The sequence below is a fragment of the Ptiloglossa arizonensis genome, chromosome 11, assembly GCF_051014685.1.
Source record: "Ptiloglossa arizonensis isolate GNS036 chromosome 11, iyPtiAriz1_principal, whole genome shotgun sequence".
Lineage (NCBI taxonomy): Eukaryota > Metazoa > Arthropoda > Insecta > Hymenoptera > Colletidae > Ptiloglossa > Ptiloglossa arizonensis.
This window is the reverse complement of record NC_135058.1, coordinates 15,346,946-15,373,763: the sequence shown is the minus strand read 5'-3', so window position 1 is coordinate 15,373,763 and position 26,818 is coordinate 15,346,946. Positions and strand designations below refer to the sequence as shown.

Below are 26,818 nucleotides of genomic sequence, written 5' to 3'. Positions count from 1 at the left end.
TTGACGCAAGCGCGTTCAACACATCTTACGTCGGTAGAGTAAAGCGCATACAAAGGCATTTAGGAATTTCAAGATATATCCCGAATTGATTATACTGTTGATGGAAGCATACCCTGAAGTGGTATATGAAGAAAGAAATTTATTTGAACGCAATACTGAAAGAAAAGGATAGCGTGTACGAAAAAACGAGAGCGGATGAGGGAAAGTGAAGTAGCAGTCGAAGAACAGTATGACAACCTATGAAATAAATAATTGAAGTACAATAACGATAAGTCATGTTGTAAATAGCAGACGACAGCTTTCGTAGCGTGTAATGGCTAGAAAATGGTAAATAAGAAATAAGGAATAAACAATATCTATTTTTGATGTCTAAAAACAGAGATTTACGTTTAGTAAATTTAATTTATTAGTTTTGCACAGTCATATACAAATAAATTTTTCTTTTACATAAAATATTTCGTGTTTTAGTACTTCGAAAAAGAAGTATTATTTGTTAGAAGTAACAATGTTCGTCCAATATGGTTTCTTCTTATCAATACCGCTTCTCAATGATCGATCTTCTTTCTGTCTCACAGAAATTATTATTAGTCTGTGAATTTTCCGGAATTTGTGAAAGATGTTTCACTATATCCTTAATTGCGGAGGGCTTTACGAGATTTTCTACACTTTCATTTAGCCCGAATAATTTTTTCTTATTTCTTGCAAGAGTTTCTAAGAGTTGCTCGGTCCTTTTCCTCCCGTAAATCGGACGAATCATCGCTTGTCGTTCTCCAATCTACACATTTGAATTAATTCATTATTTTATAATTACAAAAGAATTTATTTAAAAATGAATACATTGGAATGAATTTATGAGCAGTCAATGAACAATATTACATTCAGTCTCTTGTCATAGGTTCACTTCAGAAGTATATGTATTTAATATAAATTTGTTTTACCCATATCCAGTTATCTTCGTTCACAGCCTTTAAAGACGAAGCTCTTGACAATACTTTAACATTCTTCGAATCGATCGTTTTCGTTTCTTTCATTAAATGTTCGCAAGACATAAAACGTCGAGGCTTTTCCTTCGTTTCCGATTTTTTCCACCCTACCATGGACCCGAGAAAGTCCTTGAAGGATCTCTGTCGTTTCTTTTTCAAACGTCCGTTTGGCGTCACGTCACATTCCTCCTTCGAATTCGTGAATATTCTTTCCAAAGTGTTACTCGTTCTTAAAATGCAAGAATCAAATGAATCGCGTCGATTGTCCAATTTCACTGGAGCACGGTTGGGATCGAAAGAAGAACAATTATGAAACCTCTCCCTTTCGTAATTTTCATTAGTACCAAGATCTGTTTCGCGTGTTTGAGAATGTCGAGATAATTCACCGCACAGTGAATGTACATAATTTTCATCTCGATGTCCGCGTCTGTGTTCGTCGTTCGTTCTAAACACACTTTCTTCTCTGTGAAAATTTTTCAGTATCGATTCCTTCGCGTCATTGTTCTTACCGTAATTCACGAACGAAAATTGCTCTCCTATTTTACGATTTGCCGATACAGTTGGTTTATTTCTGGAAACTATATCCAGGTTACGATTCATCGAGCACTTCTCGTTCATTCTCGCACGAGGGTGGTTACGATCTTCGTTTCGTTCTATTCTGCATGAATTCTGGCGCACGACATCGCTTCTGAAACAGTTCGAATTCGAAGTCGCGTGATCGTTTCTTCTGTAATATTTCGCAACAAACTCGTCGTCCGCCTTGCAGACTTCGTTCTTCCTCTCCAGAGAAGTGAGCAATTTTTTAACGAAATTTTGCGATTTCTGTCCTTTCTTTCGTTCGCGTTCGCAGCTCGAGGTCTTCGCGAAACATCTCTTCTCTTTCTCGAGGTCCTTGATGGTGTAGGTTCTGTAACGATTATTTACGGAAGAATTGTCCGTGACCTTTTCGTTACGATTCGCTACTACTTCGTCTAGAATATTCGAGGTGGACTTGGAACGATAGCTTTTGAATTTCAATGCCATCTTCGTACTCGGTTTGTATCGTGATGTTTGTTAATCGAAGGGAAGTACAATTTGGTCGATTTTTATCACTGGTTCGTTCGCTTCGTCATCGATGTTACGCGTTTACATCGATGTTTGGTACTGTATGACGAAACTCTACGCCAATTTTGTTATTCTGTCAAATAATACACGCATCGTAGAGGTCGAGCGAGAATGTGTACTGTTCAGAGTCGCTCGAGGCAAATTAATTTCTTTCTTTTGGTATTCTTCTTACGAATGAACTTTTATACACGGTGTCCCAATGGAAACAATGTTAATATTTTTATTGTACGAAGATAACGGGGAGAAGAGTTCTTTACAAAATGTTTGCAACATATTTATACAATACGGTAGTAATAGTTCCTTTTTTAGTTGGGAGGCGTAGAGGTGATTTGAAGGTCAACATAATTTTTTAGCAACAAAAGGGTTAAATTTAAAACAATGACGTAGTAATGAAGATAATATAAAATGATACTAAATAAATGGGAAGTTATATATTTATCGCCCGCGCACAAAGAAAGAAAATAAATTTAAGATATAGTCGTTCATTTTTTGTCATCTTTTTATTGGTATTCGAACATACGGTTTGACTTCAATCATACGGAACAAAGGAGCTGGATTTTGTGACTATTTATTCATACAAATTCTGTGTGTCATCATACGTACGTTACATAAAAAACAGTTGAACGTCTGGAATTCCAAACGTTAATTAACAATTCGGCACACGAGTTCGTATCGCGCATCTGTTAACAATAGTTTGCTCATACGTGATCCACGATGATTCAAATAAAATCACTTAAAACGATTTACAAAAATATCTTCGATTGTAATTCTTAGATTAAAGTGTCACTTTACAGTAAAACTTTGGAACGGTAATACTTGCTTACAAGTAATTTAAAAAAACTACATGAAAATTAAATTTCCCATCAACTTTGCTTTATTCTTTTGTTTCGTAAGTGCCCTAATTACATATCACAATTACAGCATTATTATAAATGAACTGTTTATCGGCACAATTATATTTTTATTACAAATTTTTGGTAAATAAAGATTTAAGTCGAATCATGCATTTGGTATTATATCAAGAACTTAAAAGGCTTCTTTGTATAATTTGAGTTTGTTGAAGTATCATTTTCCGCCAATAACAAACCTTTCTCCTGTTTTGTATCACATTATTTACTATTTGGCAAATAAGATAATATTAAATTTCGTGCTACAACTAAATTTTAATTTTCAGATTGGATTCATTTTTAAAAATTACGAAATTGCACCCACTGGAATTTTCAACGAAGGAAAACAGCGATTATTCAACCTGAATGGTTGCAATATAATTAATTGACAAAATGCTCTCGTAAGTCGACGCAAGAGTAATATTACTATTTTTCATCATCAAGAATATGGCGTTTCTGATTGTAACTATTTATTTCTAAATAGTAGCCAGAAATGTCCAATATCTAAGCATTTGTCCAAATTGCCAGAGTCGTACACAAATGAAACATCAGTGAATTGTACATCTAGTGAACAATACCATGTTTTGATGAACACGTGTACTAGAATATTCATTCGTGCAAATAGAAATCATTTTCGGATACAACTCATACGCATATCGTTCACCCAACGCACGTCTAATGCAATCGATGAAAAATTCAAAATCAACGCAATAAAGTAATATCTTCGAATACGTAAATCGATGGCTCGAATTATCTTTAAATGCCTCTTCTTTAAAATTAATATTCAATAATACGTGATACATACATACTACAGAAGATTTCAAATTTATTGATAATAGTACAACTTCGTTCGAAAACGTGACTAACATTACGAGTGTACAATAGTGTATAATTTACAATGTACAAATTTTGGTCAGAATTTGTTCGAACGACGCATTTGTTCAGGAGGAACGAACATTGTTTGCGATTAAACGCGTCAGTTGATCGCCAATTGTATTACAAAGGCATTTCGCTAATATCTCGTTCATTACAGCTTAAAACGCAAGAATACAAGTTGGTCCAACAACATTACATCTTAAAACGCAAGAGTACAACTTGGTCCAACAATACCAATTCTTCGGATCCAATTCAAGCTTCCTAAAAACCTATAGAGTGTCTACGGAGTTTAGAGTATCCTCAAGCAGACACACGGAACGTGTGCCCAACGATAGTCTTGCGTCTCGAGGATCTCTTCATCCGAGTAGACCTGATCTCCGAGTTAAAATTGTTCTGAATATCCTCGGACCAGATACTGTCTGTCATGGAACATCCAACGGTTGATCTATCGGACCTATCGGAGTATCCCGAATCGATGACCACGGTCTCATCGATCCTGAACAGCTTCCTGGAGAGCGCGTTCTTCTTGAAAGTAGCATCCCAAGGCGCCATCGGCGAAGTTTCCGATTCGCTGTCGCTTCTGATAGGACTGACGCAGGGTGATTGACCACTAGTTGACAATTTGGACGTCAAGCTCAACAGGGAGCTGGTTCGGGGCAGTTTGCACCTGGACACTGGTATCCAATAAACGGAATCTTCGTCCTGACGAGACTTCACCTCGTCCTCCAAAGATTTCTCGGTGGCTAGGGTTCCACAGACGAAGGTCCTGTCGCTGTCGTGGCTACTTAGAGTCGGTGATCTCTGGTCAGAGTCGCTGCAACTGTCGGTGTCCTTCAACGAGGCAGAGGACGTACAGGACTTTGCCTCGGACTCGCTGTAGCTACCTGTATCCTCGTCGATCCTCTCGTTGAAAGATTCCTCGACGACGGGTCTGTTTCCTCCCTTCTCCAACGCGCTCACCAATTTCCTCACGAAATTCTGATGCACCTCCACGTCCTCGTTCCGCCGAGACGACGATCTGCTCAGCTTCTCCGTGAGAGTCTGGATGATTCCACGAACGACGCTCCTCTCGCGAGAAGGTTGCTTGCTCTTCACCACGTTCTCCAGGTCCACGGACTTCCGTTTCGAGGTAAGGAACCTGGTGCACGGCGATGGTTCCTCGATGTTCGTCCTGGTCTCTCGCAGAGCGAACGCCGCGAGATGATTCTTCGAGTCGAGGCTCGTTCTTCTCTGCGCGGGCGTTGGTCTCGGCTCTGAATTGGCTTTCTTCTCTTGATGAGACCGTTTGCTCTTCCAGGCCAGGTGCAGGTTCTCGTCCGGTTGACGAACAGTGCTCTCGGAGACCTCCAATCTCTTCACCAGCTCGCGCACCACGGGGAGCGGCGGACTCGAAGCGGAATTATGGTTTCCCTCGAAAACGACAGGATCGACGGAACGAACGTTCCTCTGCAGGGATGGACTCGATCGTGCGTTCTTCGTTGTCTCGACCGTGCTAGGCGACACTCCCATCTTTGCGGTGTCTTCGAAGAACGATGTTTTCTCGAGCAGACTTCGCGAGAGTTTCTTCAGCCTCGGTGTACTCTCGGACTTCTCCGTGGTGCGCGCGGTCGAGCTGCTGCTGCTGCTTTCGAAGATGGAGGATTTCTCCAGGATTCCACGGGACAGAACTTTCTTCGCTGGAGGAGTCTCCTCGATAATGGTCGAAGAGAAGAGATTGGCCGGCGAGAACCTCGGTGCGCCGTTGTTGCGCATTCGGAAGTATCCTTTCGCTTTGGGCGTCATCAAACACATCTCCGTGTTGTCTAACGACAGAAAACTGTTCCTTCTGCACGTTTTCGTTGGCGTTGTTCGATGAGTTCCGTTCTTGTTGCTCGAGTCGGTCTCGTCCTTTCTCGTGGTCTCGATCTGTTGCTTCTTCGATGCCAGGGGGTTGCGTTTGGACTTGACATCGATGGGATCCTGTACCGTGTCGATGGAGGTGACTGTCGTTCGCGGTTCGGGTCGAAAGACGATGTTTATGTTCTGAATCTTTCGCGAGGGCGACACTTTTGGGAAGGTCTTGCTGATATTCGTCGATAACTTCACCTCCGGGATCGTCGTGTCGAATGGCTTCTCCTTTTTTGCGGGCGAAGATTTCGACGGCGATTTGCGGTGTTTCGCTTCCGGGGACTTTTGTTGCCGAGGTATTTTGTAGGTTTCGTTGTGACTGACGATCTTGGCAGTGTTCGGTGATTCGATCGACGATGGTGCATCTGAAACTGGACATTAAAGACGTGATTATCTTTAGATAGAATTCGAGCGATAGAATCATTCACATTGTTTATGTACCAATGGCTGATCCAGGTCTATAGCAAGTTATTTTAATCGAATTAGCAGTAGAACTACCAAACGGGTCGATTTGACTTATTTCGAACTTTATTAGTAATTCAATTATCAACGGTGTCTTTGCCTATAATGTTCATGGATAATTATCAAAATAGACAACTAATTATATTTTTAAATTAATTTCTTCTCGCCTTATCTAACTTTAAAGACATGTATGTAGTCTGATACGAATAGTAATACGTTCATTGTTGGTAGTTCTAGTGTTAATACCAGATAGAGAAACATTGTGTGTACCTAATCTTGTGTGGAGAAATATTTGCAACAAAAATATTTGTGAGTACATAAAACTACACAAAAAATTCTACTCTTTCATTTACTATGGAAAATGCGTTTACTAACAAGTTTGTTCTGAATGTTCTATTAGTAGAAAATTGGTATATAATGAGTTTAACGATGAAAAAGAAAGTACAACAATGTTCTCAGTGCTCTCTTAAGATAAGTGAACGTAATGTTACACGTTATCCATAATGAATATCTTTATAAATACCTGATAGATTGGAGAATGTCGAATTCAAGGAAGAATTCTTCTTGGATCCAAAACTTTTCCACGACGGTGGACGAAACTCGATCGGAGTGACATTGTTCAATATTTTTGGTGGACTTGAACGTTTATTCAAATACCAATCCGGAATGGAAAGCTTCAATAGAGATCGTTGAACTTTCAATTCTGCTTCGGTCAATTGTCGTTCCTGTTTAACAAAATCGATAATCGTACCACATAAATTTCACCAACGTTTATAAATACTTTAATCTTGTTCACGGTGTGAATTTATTATCTCTTCTTGACTTTACAATCGCTCTTAAAATCTTGCTCGTTGTTTACTTTAGTTTATGCGTGCAAAATTCAAGTGTCTAGTTCTTCTTTCTTTAATTCAAAAATAAAAATAAATTACATACGGACGTTTCTATTGTAAATTCGAGTCTATTCGAGAATGTTATTTTATTTACTTACAAGAACGAACGAAAGTACATACTTATCGAAGAATTCTGTAGTTTGTCTCAGTGTCGTTTAGCATTAAAAGGGGAAAATATTATTATATCAGTTTTCTCTCATTTCGTACGCTTCGTTGAAGTTCGCCAGAAAGTGTTTGTATATTCGATAGTTATTGTGCCACTGGTAATTAGCAGAGTCAGTCGTGTACGACGAAGACGGTAATTAATGCAAGATAGTATAATACCACTAAATATTCCAACATAACTACATTCTCTGTACATTAATACAATTAATATTTCAATTTTTAATACTGAAAATGTAGATTGTGTATTTTGTTTCACAAGACAAAAGTGCAAGTTAGTTTGACGATTTGAAAATTATATTTTATTCGTGTAAGTAAAACACAAGAACTAATTTTGACGAAACCGTTTCGTTAAATATTTCGTAAAGATCTATAGAAAAAGCAATTCTTAACTCGAAGCTCTGTAATTGATTACACAAAACGATTAACGAACATAATACTCACGTATTGGCCACCAGGGAACATGTTGCTCTTGATCCACATCGTCGACACAGCCATTTTTATATATTTATTTATATTATCACGGAACACCGAAGAACTGTGCGCGTTTTAAAATAAAATTTATTAAACTGTAAACGGACGAATTCGTTTTAAACGCGTGTTTGCAAACAGGTTCATCAGACTGTATTTGTCATGTTGCTGTTCGATTGGTAACTGAAGCACAGGTCGTACTGGCATGGATGTATCGTTCGAGTGACAAATATTCCTGACAACTGTGTACCGCAAATGATCGTTCAACCCCTGTGGGCCTCTTATTATATTCGTCTACCCCTACTCCAGGGTCCCAAGTGGTACCAACCCTGAGGATTCTTGGTAACGAGGAGGCTTATGTCGTTTCTTCGAACGAGGGAGGCTCGGTGGCTCAACAATTTTGTTAAACGTATTGCCCACAGTTTATTTAAATTCTTGTATCTCGATAAGGCTTCTTTCTGATTATATGAATTTTTTTTTCTTTAAAACGACGTAGGTCGAAATTTTTTCGTTTCGAACAATCGAAGGGTCTGTACTTCGATCGATTCAAAGATATTGATAAACGTTAATATGTTTGCATTATGTTTGCGCAATCTATTGGATTTTACAGGTAAAATATACAATATTTATTGTTTATTGCTTATCATACGTGTTCAAATTATCAGAATATATTTGTAATATTTTGCGAAGCATCAGTTTAATACTTTAATGCATTAATTGAAGATAATAATTATTTAAAATAATATCTTCGCGTATATATTTACTAAAATATTTGTGGTGTACAGATTTTGAAAGATGAAAGGAACTGAAATAAAGAGTATGGGATATTAGGATTGAAATAACAAATTATAGGTACATGTAATACATTTTAAAGGATTTTTATTTTAATAGTTTCTTTATTAAGCGAATAGTTTATGTAAGTTTTTTGCGTTACATTTAATTGTTTAAAATTTACTTCAAATACTTTATTGTATGTTTACAAGTAACGAATATATGTAGATCAAAATTGAAATTCTTTTATCGAAAGGAAATATTATATTTATCAAATTTTTACGAAAAGAATAATGTTCGAAACTGTTCGAATTACCAAACATTTGTTTGTATCGTTGCAAACGAGTGACCCGTTTCGAGTATAACACCCTCTGCGCGTAATATTAATTAGTACACTTAAATGTTACAGATGAACCGCTCGTACGAGTGTGTAGCACTCGTGTACAGGAAACGTGTTAAATGAACGTGCATATACAACTACTGGTACGTATAGGAGGACTCGCTCGAGATGAAAGTCAGTGAAAATAAAACTCGAGCATGTGCTACGTGTGAAAGTGATTCCTCGAGGAACGATGATGGGTGTTCCTCGAGCAATGGTGTGCCATCACAGAACAGGGAATTCGGACCGCTAACCCGTTGGAGGGAGATACATCGAAGGTGGGGAGTTCACCTCGGTAAGTATACACACTATATAGTACCATTTACAACGGGACTTCTTGAAAGAGTGCATCATCACCTCGTGGGTGCATTGGCGGTGTTTGATTAGCACCGATGTGTCGCTCGTCTTTCGATCGGAGGTGTTAAAGACGCGCGACGATTTCGCGCGAGGACCATTCAAGTCGTTTAGAATGGTAACGCAATAGGGTTCAATTCACGATTGTTATCCACGGTGAGGATTGCTCGATAACGGGACACTCGGTGGCATATAAAAGGAAACGTGATTGAGGTTTTCAGCCTGTTTCAGGTAAGGGTGTTCGGGTACCGTAATTGTAAGGATTAAATAGTAGGTAGTGAGACGACGATCGTGTATACGTGATTAGGGGAAAACGTTTGAAACGTGGACGCGAGTAACGAAACAAAGGAATCAAGTTTAAGGAACGTTTGTTAATATTTATCCGAAAGTATAATGTATTGACTCTCTTTCGAAAATTATTGTATTTGAGTGTGTGAGTGGTATTAGTCTATGCAATGTCAATATTGAAGTTTAATAGATATTGGAAGCATTTTCTTTCGTTTAGATTGTTGATGAGCTCACCGGTAACTATATTTATATAAATTTTCATAAATTATGCGAAAGTGTGTAATATTTTTAGACTTTTTCCCCCTGTTTTGAATATTTACTTCGTAGGATATTACTGACTTGAATTTTTTATTTATTAAGTACATGTATACGTGTTGCCGAACGTTGTTCACCTTTGCAGTAGAAAGTTTCATAAGTATTATTGATTAGTCTACTTAATCGATCGATGTACATCTCGATTTTTATCATTCAAAACGTGTTACGTTATTGTCACCGTTATTATTGATTAATTTGTGAATTACATTGTTTTATAATAAAATCAGTACAGTAGAATTCGAAAAATTTGGTAAAAAGAAAACGAATTATTTAAAGAACGACCAAAGTTGACGTACAATTTATTAATAAAAATAAAATATATAAAATATAGAACATAAAATCATTCAGTAGTGATTTCTTTGCCTATGCGAAACACGACTCGCGATGATTGCTAAATGACGTTCGTAAGAGACGGTCATGGTTAAAGATATGCGTACTGAATTATCAGGCGTATTCAATTATTAGTTGTGGGATGATTCAAATTCTTTATTCGTAACGTACAAATGTCTGCATATATAGAAAAAGGAAGTTATTTAATAATTCAATTAATTTTTAGGTTTTGTTTACCGCAATATGCTTCGTGTATTTTTGAAATTTGAAAAAGTGAATCTATTAAAATTACAGAAACAATTTAAAATATAATAACGAATGGTGACAAAACATAGACGTTGAAAAATCACGATGTATAAAAGTGAAAGCGGAGTTCGTATGTAATACACGTTGAATACGTCCGTGAAGAAATTTCTTTTAAGTTGTCGTGACTTATATGTATAACGAGATTGATTATATATATATGACGCACAAGTACAATTTTATCGATAGTATTAAATATTACACATTCTTCTTCGTCGCTCGAAAAGAAAATTAAAAAAGATGAGTTAAGTTACCACCCACGTTACCGGTAAAATCTGTGGATCACGTTTTATTTTAATATACGTAAGATTAACGATTGATTATATTTTCGATAGAATGAATCGCCAGTTGCAGTTCTTGTTGAAATGTCGACTTTCACAAGGTCAAGATGTCCTTGGACGAGCTCTGTGCTCAGGTAACCATATAAATAAAATATTTCCATTCTCTTACTATGTTCATTCAAGTCTCGCGTAACGAGACCAATTTATGCATCTTTTTTACTAAACGGGTAGAAACTTATTGCACCAAATTCGTCGTGCAGTCTATAAAAATTCAAATTCAAATTCAGTCTATCCAAATTTAATTATAGATCTGAAATATATATTTAATAATTACTAAAAATAATTAGCGGATCGCCATGTTCAATGAATTAATCCTTCTCGTTAGTCAGGAATTCAAAATATAAAAGTATGAATTAAATCTTCAATGAAAACGTTACTGTAACATTTCGTTTCAATTACAAGTATTTCAATATACCTACATATGTACACATATTTCACAGCACGTGGACTAAACTAACAAGACGTTAAACGGATCCTCAGGAATCACCATCTTGTGCAAACATTCGCGGTAATATTTTCATAAACCAGTCAATTACACCTTCGCGGCAAAATATGTAAATTCACACCTGACTGGCAATTACTTGTTAAATACAAAGGATTCCTTTCATGCTCGATGCTTGACTCATTTTTTAGAAACGCATGATCTGCTAATTACTTTGAGTAACGCGCCAAATATAACTATTCACGGTTAAATTAAGCACACATCGACAATGTCACTGAAATGTCAGCGTAAATCAATGGTATCTAAACAGTTTTAAAAGTCTTCCCCTGAACAAAGCAGAGAATATCCGTACCTTGGATTTATACCCAAAGAATTTCCATTATTTTTGTTTTAATTAATTCAAAATAGTTTTCATCGATTTCGATCGATTAAATTTTGTATTCACTGCATCGAAGAAGTTACTCAAAGGAAACCTTCGTTTCAAATAAATGTTTGAAAAGCTAACTTTTGCACGAATAAATAAATTATATTTACTATCCTATGTATTGTAAATTCCGAATCCAAATAATGTATTTATGATATTTATTACACAATACGAATGGGGACATTTATTGCACGATACAAATAATATATTTAAAACGATACAAGAAAAATTTTCCTCCAAATGTTGAAGTCTGATGATCGGTGTATTAATAAAAAGAGATGACACCTTTGTAAACGTTGGAAATACTGTTGGTACTCGAAAGAAAGTAGGATTCGGTCGATTTACATCCGATCATGCATTCAGGTTGCGTTTGGCGACTATACTTCATTGTTAGGTGCAGGTGCAGTGACCTCGACAAGGGACTGCACATTGGAACACGATTGCACGATTCAGGCAAGGTTGTACGAGGAGATACCAGGACCAAGACCGATCCCAATCTTTGGAAATACCTGGCGACTGTTTCCGGTAATCGGCCAGTATCAAATCTCCGACGTCGCTAAAGTCTCGCAGATGTTCTACGATGAGTTCGGGAAAATCGTTCGTCTGACTGGTTTGATAGGCCGACCAGATCTGTTATTCGTTTATGACGCTAACGAAATCGAAAAGATCTACAGACAAGAGGGACCGACACCTTTCAGACCGTCTATGCCCTGTTTGGTACATTATAAGAGCGTCGTCAGGAAGAATTTCTTCGGGGATTTACCCGGTGTTGTTGGAGTGTACGTATGATAGTTCAGAAAAAGATAGTTCGAAAAATTGAGACGTATGATAGTTCAGAAAAAGATAGTTCGAAAAATTGAGAAATCTATGTCTCTTCGAGGTGAAAAGTGTTCTTATACAGGGTGGTATAAAAACTTTATGTGAAATATTTGTTTCATTTTCATTTCAGTATTACGTAAAGGTAAAATGGTTTAACTTTTTAGCTTAATTTGCTTTTTCTGTACACGAAGCTGTCAAGGAGATTTCAAGGTCACCAACTTTCTCTCAAATGGAACTGTATGTTTCTCAATATGCATAAGTGTAATACACATTCGGACGAATTCAATGACCATAGTCACTCAAGGTTTTCGACTCGATCATATTCCATTTATAAAAACGGTACAAACCGGTTATGAAATATACCTCTTAATGTCAACTTTCAATAATTGTACGACTTCTAAAGGATTCTATCGTTTGCTTTAATATTAGAGTCTGAAACCGTCTTTCTTTTTCTTAGAAAAGATTTTATTTTTACTCGAACGAAGAAATAATCGTAAAACCTTTTACATGTAATGTCCATTAAGTCTATAGTCTTCGGATTACTACATTAATAGTTTCATCAGTCGTGTGTCGTCTTCCTTGACATCCAAACGTGTCAAAGCCTTCGTTCTAACAGTACGATGAAACACGTGAATCTCAAATGGTATAACAAATTATTTTCATGTTTCAGGCACGGTGAACCTTGGCGCGAATTTCGTACGCGGGTTCAGAAACCAGTTCTTCAACCGCAAACGGTTAAAAAATACATAACGCCCATCGAGGTGGTCACCACCGACTTCATAAAAAGGTAATTATGCGTAACCGTATAACTCGAAATTATTTTAATCGATGCGTGAAACTTTGGACTCTCAAGGTAGATTTTATTGCGGTTCGCTAAACTATTTGACATTCTTTTTGCACAAGGATAAACACTTCGAGATGTAGTAGCATGTAGTACAACACTTTGATACTACGAATTAATTACTCTAATATTATATTGACAAATTTTTGTATTCTAAAGTTACTTGCAGTATAGTAGCACGAAAACTATAAAGAATAACGATGATATTGGTCTTGAGAAAGAGAATTTAAACGCTAAAATATTCAAAATTTATTAAAGAAATGCGACACGTTCTTACACAATTTTTTACTTGCATCACTCATTGATAAAATAATAACTATGTCTAATGTGAAACATAGAATAATAAAATATTTGTATAAGAATTGTAAATAAACTGATAAATATATTTGTTTAGGATTGAAGAAATTAAAGGAGAAGATGGAGAACTACCAGGAGACTTTGATAATGAAATACACAAATGGGCTTTAGAATGTTCGTATAAATTTTAATTTTGAGGAGACAGTATACTTTTTAAATAACTAATAGAAGGGTATTTTAAGTATTATGAGACTTTCAAGTCAAATAAGGTCGTAATTTGTACAGGTATAGGTCGAGTTGCGCTCGATGTAAGATTAGGATGCCTTGGTGGTACTTTGACTCCAAATTCAGAACCTCAGAAGATTATCGATGCGGCAAAGTATGCTTTGAGAAATGTGGCTGTACTCGAATTAAAAGCTCCTTATTGGAGATACGTGCCTACCCCTCTTTGGACCAAATATGTACGCAATATGGATTACTTTATTCAGTGAGTTGAGTTACAGATAATCACTAATAATTAAACATGAACACACTGACTACCAGAAGTGTAAGTTTTCTGAAATTTCATTCTTAAACTATCAGAAGAATTTAAAGCTTTCTGAAGTTTTATTCTTAACTGTCTTTAAGCGTTTTTTTATCATGAATTGAAAATTTTCTTTTTTAAATTTATCTTTCTCTTCCTTCAACTGTACTTGAATTAAAATTCTTATTTTGCAGGGTGTGTATGAAATATATTGATGCTGCGATGGAAAGATTAAAAACCAAACAGGTCGTTAATGAATCCGAGTTGTCTTTAGTGGAAAGGATACTAGCCAAGGAAACTGATCCCAAAATGGCTTACATCCTCGCTTTAGACTTAATTTTGGTTGGAATTGACACAGTAAGTAGAATTAATAACAATAGTAGTCGATTCTCACAATAAATTGTAGCTGCTGATTAAGTATAAATTGATGAAGTAATGTGTGTATTAATTCGTATTGTGTTGTAGATTTCGATGGCTGTTTGTTCCATATTGTATCAATTAGCAACCAGGCCTGAGGAGCAAGAAAAGATTTACCAAGAACTTATAAAAATCATTCCTGATCCATCTGTTCCCCTTACTACTAGTCATCTCGATCAGGCAATTTATATGAAAGCCTTTATCCGCGAAGTTTTCAGGTATAAAATAGCTAATCAACTCTTACATAAGAGTTTTGATTAAAATATACAGAAGGAAATAATGTTTAAAGTAATGAAAATTGTATTTAAAGATACTACTTATACAGTGGAATGATAAATATATAGTTTACAATTTGACATTTCAGAGTATATTCTACAGTTATTGGAAATGGTAGAACACTGCAAAATGACACTATAATTTGTGGATATAATGTACCAAAAGGAGTAAGTAATGAGCATTTAACGATGACACCTATTTCTATGTTTGTGGGTCATTATTCTCTATGGAAGTAATTCTACTCTTTTTCTGCCAATTCATGCTCCATATATATATTGTATATATGCTCAATTCATAATTAATTGTACTAGCAATTATAATTCAATCAATATTTCTTTATAAAGAAGTTTTTTAAATTCTAACATAAATATTACACATTGTAGGTACAAGTTGTATTTCCAACAGTTGTAACAGGAAACATGGAAGAGTATGTGACGAATGCCAAAACATTTAAACCAATGAGATGGCTTAAACAATCTGTCAACGAGACGTTGCACCCTTTTGCATCTTTACCTTTTGGTCATGGTGCGCGTGTGTGTTTAGGTAGGAGATTCGCTGATTTAGAAATGCAAGTGCTACTTGCTAAGGTATGTAAAAATGTTTTATTAAAAATATGTCGTAATTTTTATAGAAATTTTTCCTTTTCTGCTGTTAACCTGCTATCGTCAATAAATTCTCTGTTCACATTTTATTATTGGTTTCCATCCGGTGTACATTTAATATTCAAATAAATATGGAATAACATTTTTGTGTACCAAGTTTTGTTATCGAAAAAAATATATACGAATAATGCTTTTTCTTTAACATTCAGTTGATACGATCTTACAAATTGGAGTACCATCACAAACCGTTAAAATACAAAGTCACGTTTATGTATGCTCCTGATGGGGAACTTAAGTTCAAATTGATACCAAGGTAGTCGAAACTTAAATCATCCATCGAAAGTGGAAATAATAAATACAAGATGTTTGAGGGTGAATACAGTGACTGTAAGTTTAATTCTTTATTTTTGTATATACCAAATAAATAATGAACATTTCATCTATAGTAATCTAAGTCTCCCAAAACCGATTACCTATCAATGAATTTCAAATTCAGAGGTCCTTTAGGCGTGTACATAGGATTGATGTGATACTCAAGTTTCTCGTAATGATATTCTAGTTTGTAGTGCTGCAAAATCTAAAACAAAAAATTGTTATTATTAAGTACTAAAAGTAAGTTGTAAAAGAAATAAAATGTAACGTGTCTTTAAATACATTTCTATTTACTTCCTTGCTTCTACTAAATAAATGTTTATAATAATCTCCGTGCAATAATATTAAAATGTCAGATAAAGCAAATAGACAGTTTTAAATATGAAACGCGAAATACAGCATAAATGAGAAGTATACACAGTATGTAAGTATTGAAAGTAACAGTGAAATTATACTTTTTCTTCAAAGACAGTGAAGGATTAGGTATCGATTTCCAGGTCTCTGCCCATCGCAGGTCAAAATTACAAGTAATCCTGGGACAACCCAGGATTTGTCGAATTACTCTACAGAAAGACGGCACATGCAATAAAACCCCAATTTATTATAATATCTCATTTGAAAAGGTTCTTCGCGTTTATTGTCGTCTCAGGTTCGTGGAATTTTCTGATAGAAAGTAATAGAAAACGATACGAATTGAAAACTATTAATATAATTTATTATCCGGGGAAATTCCAGGGTTGAGAATATTGCTTGAAAATTTTTGTTTCCCTTCAATTTCTATTCCTACATTTGCTTCGAATATTTAAAATGTTCAAAATTAAAATTAACAACAGATAATATTTTTATTTCAATTCTTATCTTTTTTCCTGAATTTACATTCAATTATTAAGAAATAGTAACAATATATTATCAAGAAAGTGCAGTAATACTATCTGTAAAAGATCAAGTTAATTTTGAAACAACCTTCAAGAAATAAATATAAAAACGCAATTTTGAATTCATCAGATTCTACACACGAAGTGAAAAAAATTGTTTCGAAATATTTATTTCGTAAAATTCGAGCTCCTATATGTCTACATATATGGACATAGACGTCCTGTATATAGAGACTCGCTTCTCTGAAATTTTTACTTTTATTAAACATAAAACTCTATTACGTAAACAATTATTACGAAGTTCCGTGACAAGGTGAGATATTCATCTGGCCAATCTTTGGGAACATTTTCATCATCGTGTTAATGTAGAAATAAATTCAGGAAGTTAAAGAGGCTCAAGGCCCGTATTACACACAGGTAGCTGCACGGATTACCGCGGCATCGAAGTGACAGATTAATAACACCCTAAGCAGCCATACCGTGTCCCGTAATAAAGAGTGAAGACTGAACCGTCTGGACACGACGTTTATTGTTCGCGGTTATTCAGTGTGACCGCTGACAAACTAACGGGCACTGTAGTTAAGGTAAATATTCAGGTATGCTTGTCACAAAATTCCAAAAATGTCGACGGTTTCTCTTTTGATACTATTACTTTGGTACTATTTCTATGTGGTGCACTAAATTGCAATTACTCGTTATTAAATGATTTCCGAAACGTGGAGAAATTGTATCCAATATAGATAACAATATTTCCATTTCAAAAGTCTTGTTTGTTGCTAGACTTATGAATATTGAAAAATAAATGTTATTAAATTTAATTAAAACTAATCAATCGTGTTCACTCAATAGTGTACAATCTAGGATACAAGATTATAAATCTTGCTCTGAACATATCCGTTTCCTTTCTAATTTCTATTAATACCCATCATTTAATTCGTCAGATAAAAAGTCACCGCATAAATTTCCCTCTAAATGTGCTTCATTTTAATTCCTTTCCCGTACCGTGGCTTGTAGATTTTTCAATCTGAAATTCATTAAGTCTATCTAAATAACGGTCTGCCGTAATAAATAACCAGCCCGGTTCAACGCACCAAAAATAGCGAACTATTTAAATGGAAATATCTAAATTCTGTTACCCGTGGAAATATGAAAGTATCGTTTATTAAAAAAAAAAATGGTTATTGATATTTTCTTAAAATGGAACCAAATATTGTTTCAGCAAAAAACGAATACTATTTCAAATTTCTCAATAAAGTATACACTGTAGTCAAAGATTAATAAAAATAACAAGCATTTTCTCTATATTTCACTCGTTTATATTTTTTATTTGAAATATTTTTTGAATTTATATTTTAAACATTTTTCACTAACACTTCTAGGCGCAGAATGGCGAAAAGAATTTATCTAAAAAAAAAAAAAATTCTGCTTATAAAACATTGAGAGCATGATCTTGAGTAAACCTTGAGTCTCCTTTCACTATCATTAGTCTTCGCGAAGGATTCAACTTGGTTTCAAACAGTTCTTGCATGTATCCGTAGATAACGGAGATATTCAGGTGTTCCCGTTTACATGAGCCATTCTGTACATATTACCTTACTAATGACAACCAGCATTTCGAGGTCAGCGAAACGTCTGCCAAGACACATTCTTCTTCCGTAGCCGAAAGGAAGCGACGCGAAACTGTGACGCACGCTGTCGGTTTGCAGCCATCTCTCCGGGAGGAACTCTTTGCTCCGTGGAAAGTACTTCTCGAGATTACTTATCACGTAATGTTGAAAGACCACTTGGACCTGATCGAGCAAATAAAATAATCGTTGAAGATTGCTCCGTGAAAAGTACACGTCGAGATTGATTATCGTTTAATAAATCATATATTAATATAAAAATTAATATAAATATATTATTTATATTATAATTAATATAAAAATAGCGAGTAGTATTCTGTACGAGAGAAAAATCGTTTCTTACGCCCTTGGGTACACGATATCCACTAATTATTGTGTCTTTGGTCATGCATCGTCCATTGCCGATAACAACAGGGTACATTCTAATGAAGAAAGAGAAACAAGTGATAATAAATCAAAATCATCACACAGAACTGTTTTGCACAAGTCTTCCTTTTTGAGATAATCGGGTTTGGTAAAAACTGGGTCACATTTATGAATTTTCAAGTACCGAAATGCTCCATTGTTGCTGGCTCTACAAATTACACGTTAGCTCGTTTAATATACTAATTAAAACTTTAAGAAGCTGTGCTAACAAAACAACTTGCAAATGTAAAGAAGCGAAGAAATTGTTCAGCCTGTTTTACTTAGACACCTTCGGTTTACTTGAGTCAATCCCGTCGAAGAGATTAAAGATTAACGGTTAAAATCAATGTCTCGAAGGATTAGGCTGTTAACGCGCGAACCTTAGGGTTTCTTTGATGCACGCCTTCAGGTACTTCAATTGGTCCAAGTGCCTTCCTGCGAGTTGCGTGTCTTTGTCCGAAAGCACGTTGCAGACTTCTTTGTAAACGATGTCCTGTTTATCCGGATGTAGAGCTAATTGATATAGCACTGACGCCACCGCGTTGGAAGTCTGTAGATAAAAATATTAATATTTAAAATTTTGATTCTTTTCACGGTCGGATCAATTAGCGACAAATTAATTAGACTGTAGATTTTGTTTTTAATACTAAGAGCAATATTATTTACGACAATTGTATTTTGATCTTGGAATTTGTTGTTTTATTTCATCATGATTTTTCTTATTAAATTATAAACATTGTCACACTGGCACTTACAGTATCAATTCCAACGAGAAACAAATCAAGCGAGAGTATCGTGGCCAACTTGGTGTCGTTTTCTAGAGCTAAAACTCTTTCCAGGAGGGATGGTTCTTTATCAGATTTCGGTGTTTCTTTTATCCTCGTCAGAGCAGCAGCAGTAAATTTCGATGTTATGCTGAGAATCAGAATTAATTGTACGTTCTTTTTGGCTCTTTGAAATCGATACGTTACACCTAAATTTTTATTTATTTTATTTCACCTCACGATGGTGTCCAGTGCCTTCACATATTGCACCCAAGTGGGGGTGTTGAACAGTTTCCAGAATGGGATCTTCAGTTCTAATATTCCTACATTCACAAAGAATGTACTGACAGCGTCTATTAACTTTTGAGTTTCTTCGTTAGCGTCGTCATCAAGGCAACCCAGTCGTACGTCGAGCGCCACACGTGCGATGGCTATAAATCATTTCACTGGCATTCAAATTTCTCAAGATAATTTAACAACAAAATTCAGGTTGTCCCGTTAGAAACACATCTTAACATCTTCGTTTATTTAAATACAATAGGACCAAGTATTTCCTATGAAAGTTCTATCACCTCGAGTGCTACATAATATGGTGACCATAGTTTCTTTACAGGTCAAGGCGTTGAAGAGATTCAAAGGTCAACTTTTTTTTTCCGACTAGAATATCCGGTGTTTTGTGACAAAATTCAATAGAATATGAATGAATTCTGAGAACAATTATAAGGAATATTAAGTATGCTTATTCGATATTTAAATCTGAGTAACTTTGTCTAACTTTTTCTTTTAATAAATAATTTGAAATTAATCTTTAGAAACTCTGAAGGCATCATTTTCCTAAAACTTTTTGCTATTAATTTTCTAGTGGCATATTGTGCCTGATAAAAGTTCTTAAAATGTAATTATAATTAATATAATATAATATAAGCGTTAGTTAACTATTCTTTAAATTTTGTACAAATTGAAACCTTCAGCAGTAAAATTTCTAAAATCGTCTCTAATAATTTTTAATTTTTAAAATACGTATAAAATATTATTTCAAAATAATGTTATGTTAATTGCGATCCATAACCAACGTACAGTTTCTGAATAGGGAATTGTGTGGGAAGTACGTAGATATTTTAGGAGTTGGTGTAAGCCCGGAGAAGCTGTGGGTGTTAACAAATATCTTCAAAGACCGTTAGTTTCGTTATTTGTCCAAACGCTATGACGTAATTAGGAAACTAATGGAGTAACACTACTTCCGACAGGGATTCGAATCAGGGACGCCTTTCGCTTGCGATGAAAGTGAACAGCTGATGATAGAATCGAAAATCATTCAATAGATGATACTGCATTACCACGCACTATGGTCACTCTATAATATAGAGTCTACAGGGTGCCCCATGCACGAGGGGTAGACTGTATCATTAAAACGGCTGGAAATAGAAAAAAAAAGTCATAAAGTATAATTAAACGACTTTAGATGTTCTGTATTCCTATCTTATTACTATGCAATGATATGCACGAGTACAGTTACAAAGTATAATTATACTCTTTTTTTACTACTAATAGCTAGTAACCTGATGTAGTAAAAACATTTCGTATAAAAAAGTTAAGTACGTATCATTGACCTATGTATATTACTCTATTAACTTAACGAAACCAGTATTATATTAATTCTAGAGCAAAGATGTATAAAACGTTTCTATTTCTATCGTAGAAATCTATAATTTAAAATCATTTTTACAAAAATGTAAAGGAATATGTATACATAATATTTTTTTCTTCTTTTTATTATCAGAGTATACTACTACACTTTGACCGAAAAGTCCTGGGACAACTTGTGCAATAATATATATGTTAATAAATGCGATGTAGCAAAAATATGTGCATAGAAATAACTAAAATTAAAAAATACAGGTTCGAGAGGAATGCACGATAAATTGATTAATTCGACTGTGAATAAAGCAAAGAATATAAATGTAATTAATTATAAAAAAAAGCATATTCTGAGATGAAGAGAAATCCAGAGAAGAGTGACAGTAAGAAGACGCTACGGTTAGTAAAATGATAATTAGAATCTGAGATGACAAAGTTCGTTCCCATTGCTTTCTACTCACACTCCAGAGACCATTTGTGTATTTCGTTGAGGAAATCATCGGGCACCTCGTCGTTCTCGTTTCGTAGTTTCGATATTCTGGAAAATGGACAAGACCGATTTAAAAATAGGACTCGGACGGACAGGAGAAAGAAGTTTCGCAAAAAGATAGAGAAACTCGAAAATGTGAAACACGTTTAACAGGGCCATTTAACGGCGAACCTCTTAAGGAATGCCAAACTCGCCTCCTCGATAGCAGAAATGTACATTCTTGCGGTTCGTGGTTGCAGCATCACCTGTTGCACCTTGCTTCGAAAGTTGTACCAATCCTCACCGTGCCTGAAACAATTACTTTTATTAGAACAATTTGGGACCCTTTCTGGGACCTATAATTATTTCTCTTTAATTTTGAAGGCCAATATACAACATCGCGATGCAAATTTTATTCTCTGGGCCCTTGTGAGTATTTATTATTATATCACGAAGCTTTCGGCCAGAATAGAGGTCTTCGAGAAACATTCAACAAATTCTACAATCGACTAGAAAGTGTTACTTGTTTCACAATGGTATTGCTCGGTAAATTGTTAGAAAGTTATCCAATACTGATTTACGGAGGCTTGTAAAAATGTAGGATTGACTTCGTTTTCAGTGAAAGAAAAATTTCTACCAATGGAAAGATTATTTTTTAAAGATGAGCTTGTATATGGAACGCGAGGCACAAATTGGATAATAACACAATTACAGCTTTCCAACCGATGTACCGTGTAAAGAGAAATCAGAGTCACATTACAAAACTGAAATCTGACATACATTGTTGCACATTTTTGGTAAACGTATACTGCGGAAGTAGATCGTATTTCGGTGCAATTGCAATCGTAGCTGTCGTGCAGGAAATGACAACTAATTGTGCGTTCGTATCTGTTTGCGAAAGATTTACTTTCAAATAGGTCGCGTAACGTGCTTAGCGTACGTAACATAGAAATTCACCCTAGTTTGGGCAAAGCTGGTCGTGGATTTTATTCCCTTCTATCGCGTGGCAAGAATGTATAATGTTATTCGAATTATGCGCCACGCCTGGAACAAGTATTGCGCAATTTAACCCTTTGGCTGTTACGGACGTGTTCCAAATGCTTTTATATTGTGCACTGGTAATGGCATGGACGTGTTTACCCATCCGTTTATTTTTTAAACGATACGTATGGAGTGTTTCCCAACTAAAAAGAAAGGGACCAGCCACGCGTGAAGCAGAACGAAGTGATCTTCCGAATGACTATAAAGACGTACACAGAGTGCGTACACAGCAAAGAGGGCACTCGAGTTTAGAAACAGTGGCTTTTATATGCCGTAATTCGAAGCAAAGCATTCTGTACACGCACGACACATTTATCAGAATAACTGGGCACTGAAAAGGTTAAATTATTTATAAATTCGTGTAACAAAAATTCTTTATCGAGATAAAAAATCACTTAAATGTACTCTTTACGGTTCGTTACGGTACATTTTTTTTTTACGGTAGATTGGACACGTTACAGCAATCAAAAATAATAAAAACATAGATGACAATTTTGATTTTGAGAATACACAAGTATTAGATATAGAAAATAATTACCAAAAGATATTAATTTTGTAATTCTTCTATATGATAAAAATGATCGATTAAAATTAAGGAATCGATTTTGTTTTCAGGATATTGATCTTTTAATAAATTAGCACTAAAAATCTGTCTGGTACGTTTACATTCCACAAAGATATCTAAGTGATTCGTATGAGTCACTATTTAGCGGTTTCGGAATGCATGTTGCACTGCACTTACTGCAGACCTTCAACACAATTTACATATTAATTTATGTACATACTTTATAAGCTCATAAATTTTCGACGACATTTCCTCTTTCCGATAAACAATAGATTGATATTAAGTATCATCAGGATAAATACTTTTTTCAACCCTTGTCATATTTTGATGTCTTTCAATCATTTTCAATGTTACTTTTTCTCAAAAACGAAGACTCGTATAAAACAAATTTTACTCAACGTTTCTTATACATTCATTTACGAAGAATGTTCTATTTGATAGAAGCTACGAAAGATCGTTTCGCAAAGATGATTGCCGATCATAATGCAAAACACGAATGAGAAGCTGACGATAAGTTGAAGAACACCTGAGAACGAAAGTACAATGATGTTCCAGCGCACTCTCGAGCACTCAACGCATATGTATTTAATAGACATGGCAAATATTTGCTATTCTACTAGTTTGCCAAGCGAAAGCTTTAGCATTGTCGCTACACGATTCATAATGTCAATGTTTGACCATTATACCGCATAATGAAATCTGCAAACATAGTAAAATCGAGATAATTATACGTTCGCGTTCATTTAGATCAAGAAACTAATATTACAACAATTTTCAATTGTTAAGGTTCTTCGAAACTTACACGGCGATCACACCAGCATTTCCACGGAAGAACTCCTTTCGAAGCACGTGTTTGTAATAATTCAACGAAGGCATCGAGGGTCTGTACGGCATACTCTCCTCTTGCCTGAAGATACGTTCGATCTCGTTCGCATCGTAAATGAAAACCATGTCCGGTCTGCCGAGCAGCCCTTCCATCTTCACGATATCCCCGTACTCCTCGTGTAATCTCTTCGACACTTGGTCCACAGCTTGAATCTGAAAGTCACCTGCAGCAAACAGGTCCCTGATATTTTCGGGTCGATTAATCACACGGTATATTTATCACGAAACTTTCTTTTCCCTTCGAGCTTCGAATCGCATTCGTACCGAAGTACAGGGTGAACGCGGATGAATGCACGGCCATAACTTCAGGAAGTAAATTTACGAATGTGAAATAAACGAAAAATATTAGGTAAACGTGCCCTCCAGTTCATAAGACGAATTAAGAACTTTGTTGTAAGGTAAAACTGATACTCGATGTAACCGTTACTTTCTCAAATATTTTTGTGCATTGAGAATTAAAACATACGTTTCTAAAGATACGTCCCTATTTTATGAAACGCCCTGTACATCGTTACGTTTGTTCACCGTGTGCACTTTTTGTTCTTTTCATATATTTGAAAGTTGAAAAGTGAAATATTCAGGTTATACTTTTACGCGTACAGTTTAAATATCATTGTATCAAATTTGTATACAGTATTGTAATTATTATTATTAGTATCATTAGAATTATTATTATCATAGTAAAGTATATCTAATCGAATTCACGATTTAAAATTGTACCTAAAGTTTGTCTCAAAAAATTAAACAATTTCTTCTTACGTATGTGAATTTTTATCTTCTTACGAAACTAATACAATCCAGTATAGCTCCTTTGTTGAGATCGAATAACATTCACCAATTAAACGAAAATAGTTACAACCGGTCGAGTTTCTTTTTTCTTTTTTTTTTATGAATTTTTCTTCGTGAATAAAACAGTAGAAAGCGTTTTCCACCGGCGAGGAATTAATTACAGTAGGCACACTTGTAAAAACTCAAATCCACGATGTTTACAGCTATGTTAGGCTACATGCAAATGAGTGATACCTATGAACGGTATGAATCGCCACGTGTTGCCCAAAAAAGGAACGGGTTTTGGTCCAGGAATTTCGGCATAGGGTCGACACCGCGACCAATTTTGTTCCTCGATCTCCGTTACCAAGGTTTCTAACATCCTGAGATTATTATTCGATCGTTTGATACCGTGCGTCAATGATCTAGCGAAGTTCCCGCTTAAAATACTCATCTTTATTCTGAAACAAATCGAAAATTGTCAGAAATTCAAAAGAGGATCACATCTCTACAAAATAGACACTTTAAAGAAGTCTCTCCTATAGTTTGTACAAACCTAAAAAAGAAAAAGATTTAAATCTAAGGAAATCTAAGACGTCTTCGCGTACGATCTACACAGTTCTTTTCGTCGACCGAGGTGATACGTTGCATTATATCAAAGAGGAGAAATTTCCAAAGTGTGTAAAGTGGTTTGAAAAATTCGAAAACTTCGGCACGATCGGTACGGTCGTTACAAAATTGTATACGTGGCTTTGGTATACGCGGCAAAACGTAAGAATTTGTATCGGATACTTTCTAAAACAATATGAACTGGAAAACAGAAATTGCAAATAGAGAAACAGTATTTCAAGCAAGGAAGTATCTGGAAGTTTGAAAGAAATAACGGTTTCTAGATTTTAGATTCGATAACAACCGTTTTGGGAATCGAACGAATAATTATACAGTATCGTAGTTTTACCAGCCGTGCACAAGTTTATAAACCCGCAACAGTAAATAAAGTTTACGCTTTAATGACTCCTAACGAGAAAGTAATAAAATCTTTCAAATTTTTCATTTGTTTTCTTCATTGTTTACTACGCCGAAAGAAAACAGGTCGTAAATCGTTCGATGGCGTCGCTCTCGCGTTTGAAACGCGTTTGATGTAGAAACGGTGATACCTTTACAGGTTCCATTCCGTGGTAACCATAAAAAGTCGCTAGATAATGACTTCAAACTTTCTAGTTAGAACTTTCCCAATTCTATGTCGAGATGAAGGAGAGCAGGAGATGCGCATAGAAAGACTTTGATCGATTATCACGGTACATCAGATCGCATCTCGATCCAAACGGGAATCAAATAATTTAATTAAAGCGATTCTCCGTGCAATTTGATCTTTGCATTTCCACGATTACCTCGACCGATTAAGAAAAAAAACAAATTGCACGGTCACAATACTCATGGCAACGTAACCTGCTTCTCAACGATTTTACCATGACCAAGTTTTCGTTTCGTAAGTACTGCTAAATGTTATTGAATATATTTAACGTCGTTAACATTCGCGATCTAAACGACGTAAGGTTTTTTTTATTTAATCGATCGTTTCACCGCGCAACGCAATCGAATTTAATTTCGTATATTCGACAGATTACAATTGAATCGAATTGTCTGAAATTCGTGGCAACGTTATTTGTACCGTAACGACTCTACCTCGACTAAGTATACGTTTTCAAAATTATTTAATTACTTATTTATTTTAGAATTTATTTAACCTCGTTAAAGTTCACGAACGGAGAATCGTACGATTATGTTTGAACGCCACTGTTTCGAGAATAACCCTAAACCTTCCACGAAGAATGTTTTTGTAAAGCGTAATTTTGTAATAAAAATCTATCGATACTTACCACAATAGGTACAAAATCTTCTTCACTTGTAACAAAAATTTAATAACACACGATTACTTGTATTGTTCACTCTTAACCAACACGAAC

The 26,818-nt window shown here is 35.3% G+C and overlaps 4 protein-coding genes across 11 annotated transcripts; 1 reads left to right on the top strand and 3 right to left on the bottom strand.

The window, feature by feature from the left end:
- On the top strand, window positions 1-16,088 carry Cyp301a1 (Probable cytochrome P450 301a1, mitochondrial). Of its 8 annotated transcripts, none has more exons than XM_076323549.1 (14): window positions 1-327; window positions 3,262-3,375; window positions 7,864-8,064; window positions 8,903-9,167; window positions 10,798-10,877; window positions 12,064-12,448; window positions 13,159-13,275; window positions 13,724-13,800; window positions 13,912-14,113; window positions 14,344-14,506; window positions 14,615-14,784; window positions 14,931-15,009; window positions 15,226-15,429; window positions 15,654-16,088. In XM_076323549.1, the coding sequence occupies exons 5-14, from the start codon at window positions 10,799-10,801 to the stop codon at window positions 15,759-15,761; spliced, it is 1,584 nt and encodes a 527-aa protein (XP_076179664.1). In that variant the 5' UTR covers window positions 1-327; window positions 3,262-3,375; window positions 7,864-8,064; window positions 8,903-9,167; window position 10,798; the 3' UTR covers window positions 15,762-16,088. The 8 variants fall into 8 exon arrangements, with proteins under 8 accessions (XP_076179664.1, XP_076179669.1, XP_076179663.1 ...); XM_076323554.1 differs by having other exon boundaries at window positions 7,864-8,131; window positions 12,070-12,448; XM_076323548.1 differs by having other exon boundaries at window positions 7,864-8,131.
- LOC143152867 (uncharacterized) lies at window positions 482-1,701 on the bottom strand. The gene is made up of 2 exons (XM_076323446.1): window positions 939-1,701; window positions 482-775 (listed from the first exon to the last, which is right to left on the bottom strand). Exons 1-2 carry the CDS (start codon window positions 1,599-1,601, stop codon window positions 533-535), a joined length of 906 nt encoding a protein of 301 aa, XP_076179561.1. The 5' UTR covers window positions 1,602-1,701; the 3' UTR covers window positions 482-532.
- Window positions 4,151-7,749, bottom strand: LOC143152592 (uncharacterized). Its single transcript, XM_076322890.1, has 7 exons — window positions 7,696-7,749; window positions 7,575-7,652; window positions 6,723-6,924; window positions 6,575-6,592; window positions 6,377-6,396; window positions 6,179-6,299; window positions 4,151-6,108 (listed from the first exon to the last, which is right to left on the bottom strand). Exons 1-7 carry the CDS (start codon window positions 7,747-7,749, stop codon window positions 4,151-4,153), a joined length of 2,451 nt encoding a protein of 816 aa, XP_076179005.1.
- Window positions 15,839-26,818, bottom strand: LOC143152928 (putative cytochrome P450 301a1, mitochondrial). The gene is made up of 11 exons (XM_076323556.1): window positions 26,732-26,818; window positions 25,107-25,312; window positions 24,001-24,247; window positions 21,785-21,901; window positions 21,585-21,661; window positions 19,721-19,916; window positions 19,477-19,636; window positions 19,102-19,271; window positions 18,660-18,738; window positions 18,284-18,481; window positions 15,839-16,021 (listed from the first exon to the last, which is right to left on the bottom strand). The coding sequence occupies exons 2-11, from the start codon at window positions 25,303-25,305 to the stop codon at window positions 15,914-15,916; spliced, it is 1,551 nt and encodes a 516-aa protein (XP_076179671.1). The 5' UTR covers window positions 25,306-25,312; window positions 26,732-26,818; the 3' UTR covers window positions 15,839-15,913.

Bases quoted from the DNA above. Each gene is read 5' to 3' on its own strand.
- Cyp301a1 (XM_076323550.1), top strand. From the start codon at position 10,799: ATGAATCGCCAGTTGCAGTTCTTGTTGAAATGTCGACTTTCACAAGGT. The intron at 10,878-12,063 runs GTAACCATATAA...CTTCATTGTTAG, and splicing joins TGGACGAGCTCTGTGCTCAG to GTGCAGGTGCAGTGACCTCG. The intron at 13,276-13,723 runs GTAATTATGCGT...ATATTTGTTTAG, and splicing joins ACCACCGACTTCATAAAAAG to GATTGAAGAAATTAAAGGAG.
- LOC143152592 (XM_076322890.1), bottom strand. From the start codon at position 7,749: ATGGCTGTGTCGACGATGTGGATCAAGAGCAACATGTTCCCTGGTGGC. The intron at 7,653-7,695 runs GTGAGTATTATG...AATCAATTACAG, and splicing joins TGTTCCCTGGTGGCCAATAC to AGCTTCGAGTTAAGAATTGC. The intron at 6,300-6,376 runs GTTAGATAAGGC...TGAACATTATAG, and splicing joins ACTACATACATGTCTTTAAA to GCAAAGACACCGTTGATAAT.
- LOC143152928 (XM_076323556.1), bottom strand. From the start codon at position 25,305: ATGAGTATTTTAAGCGGGAACTTCGCTAGATCATTGACGCACGGTATC. The intron at 21,902-24,000 runs GTAAGTTTCGAA...TAATTGTTTCAG, and splicing joins AATGCTGGTGTGATCGCCGT to GCACGGTGAGGATTGGTACA. The intron at 18,482-18,659 runs GTAAGAAACGAT...TTGCTCGATCAG, and splicing joins GATATCGTGTACCCAAGGGC to GTCCAAGTGGTCTTTCAACA.
- LOC143152867 (XM_076323446.1), bottom strand. From the start codon at position 1,601: ATGAACGAGAAGTGCTCGATGAATCGTAACCTGGATATAGTTTCCAGA. The intron at 776-938 runs GTAAAACAAATT...TCAAATGTGTAG, and splicing joins ACGAAGATAACTGGATATGG to ATTGGAGAACGACAAGCGAT.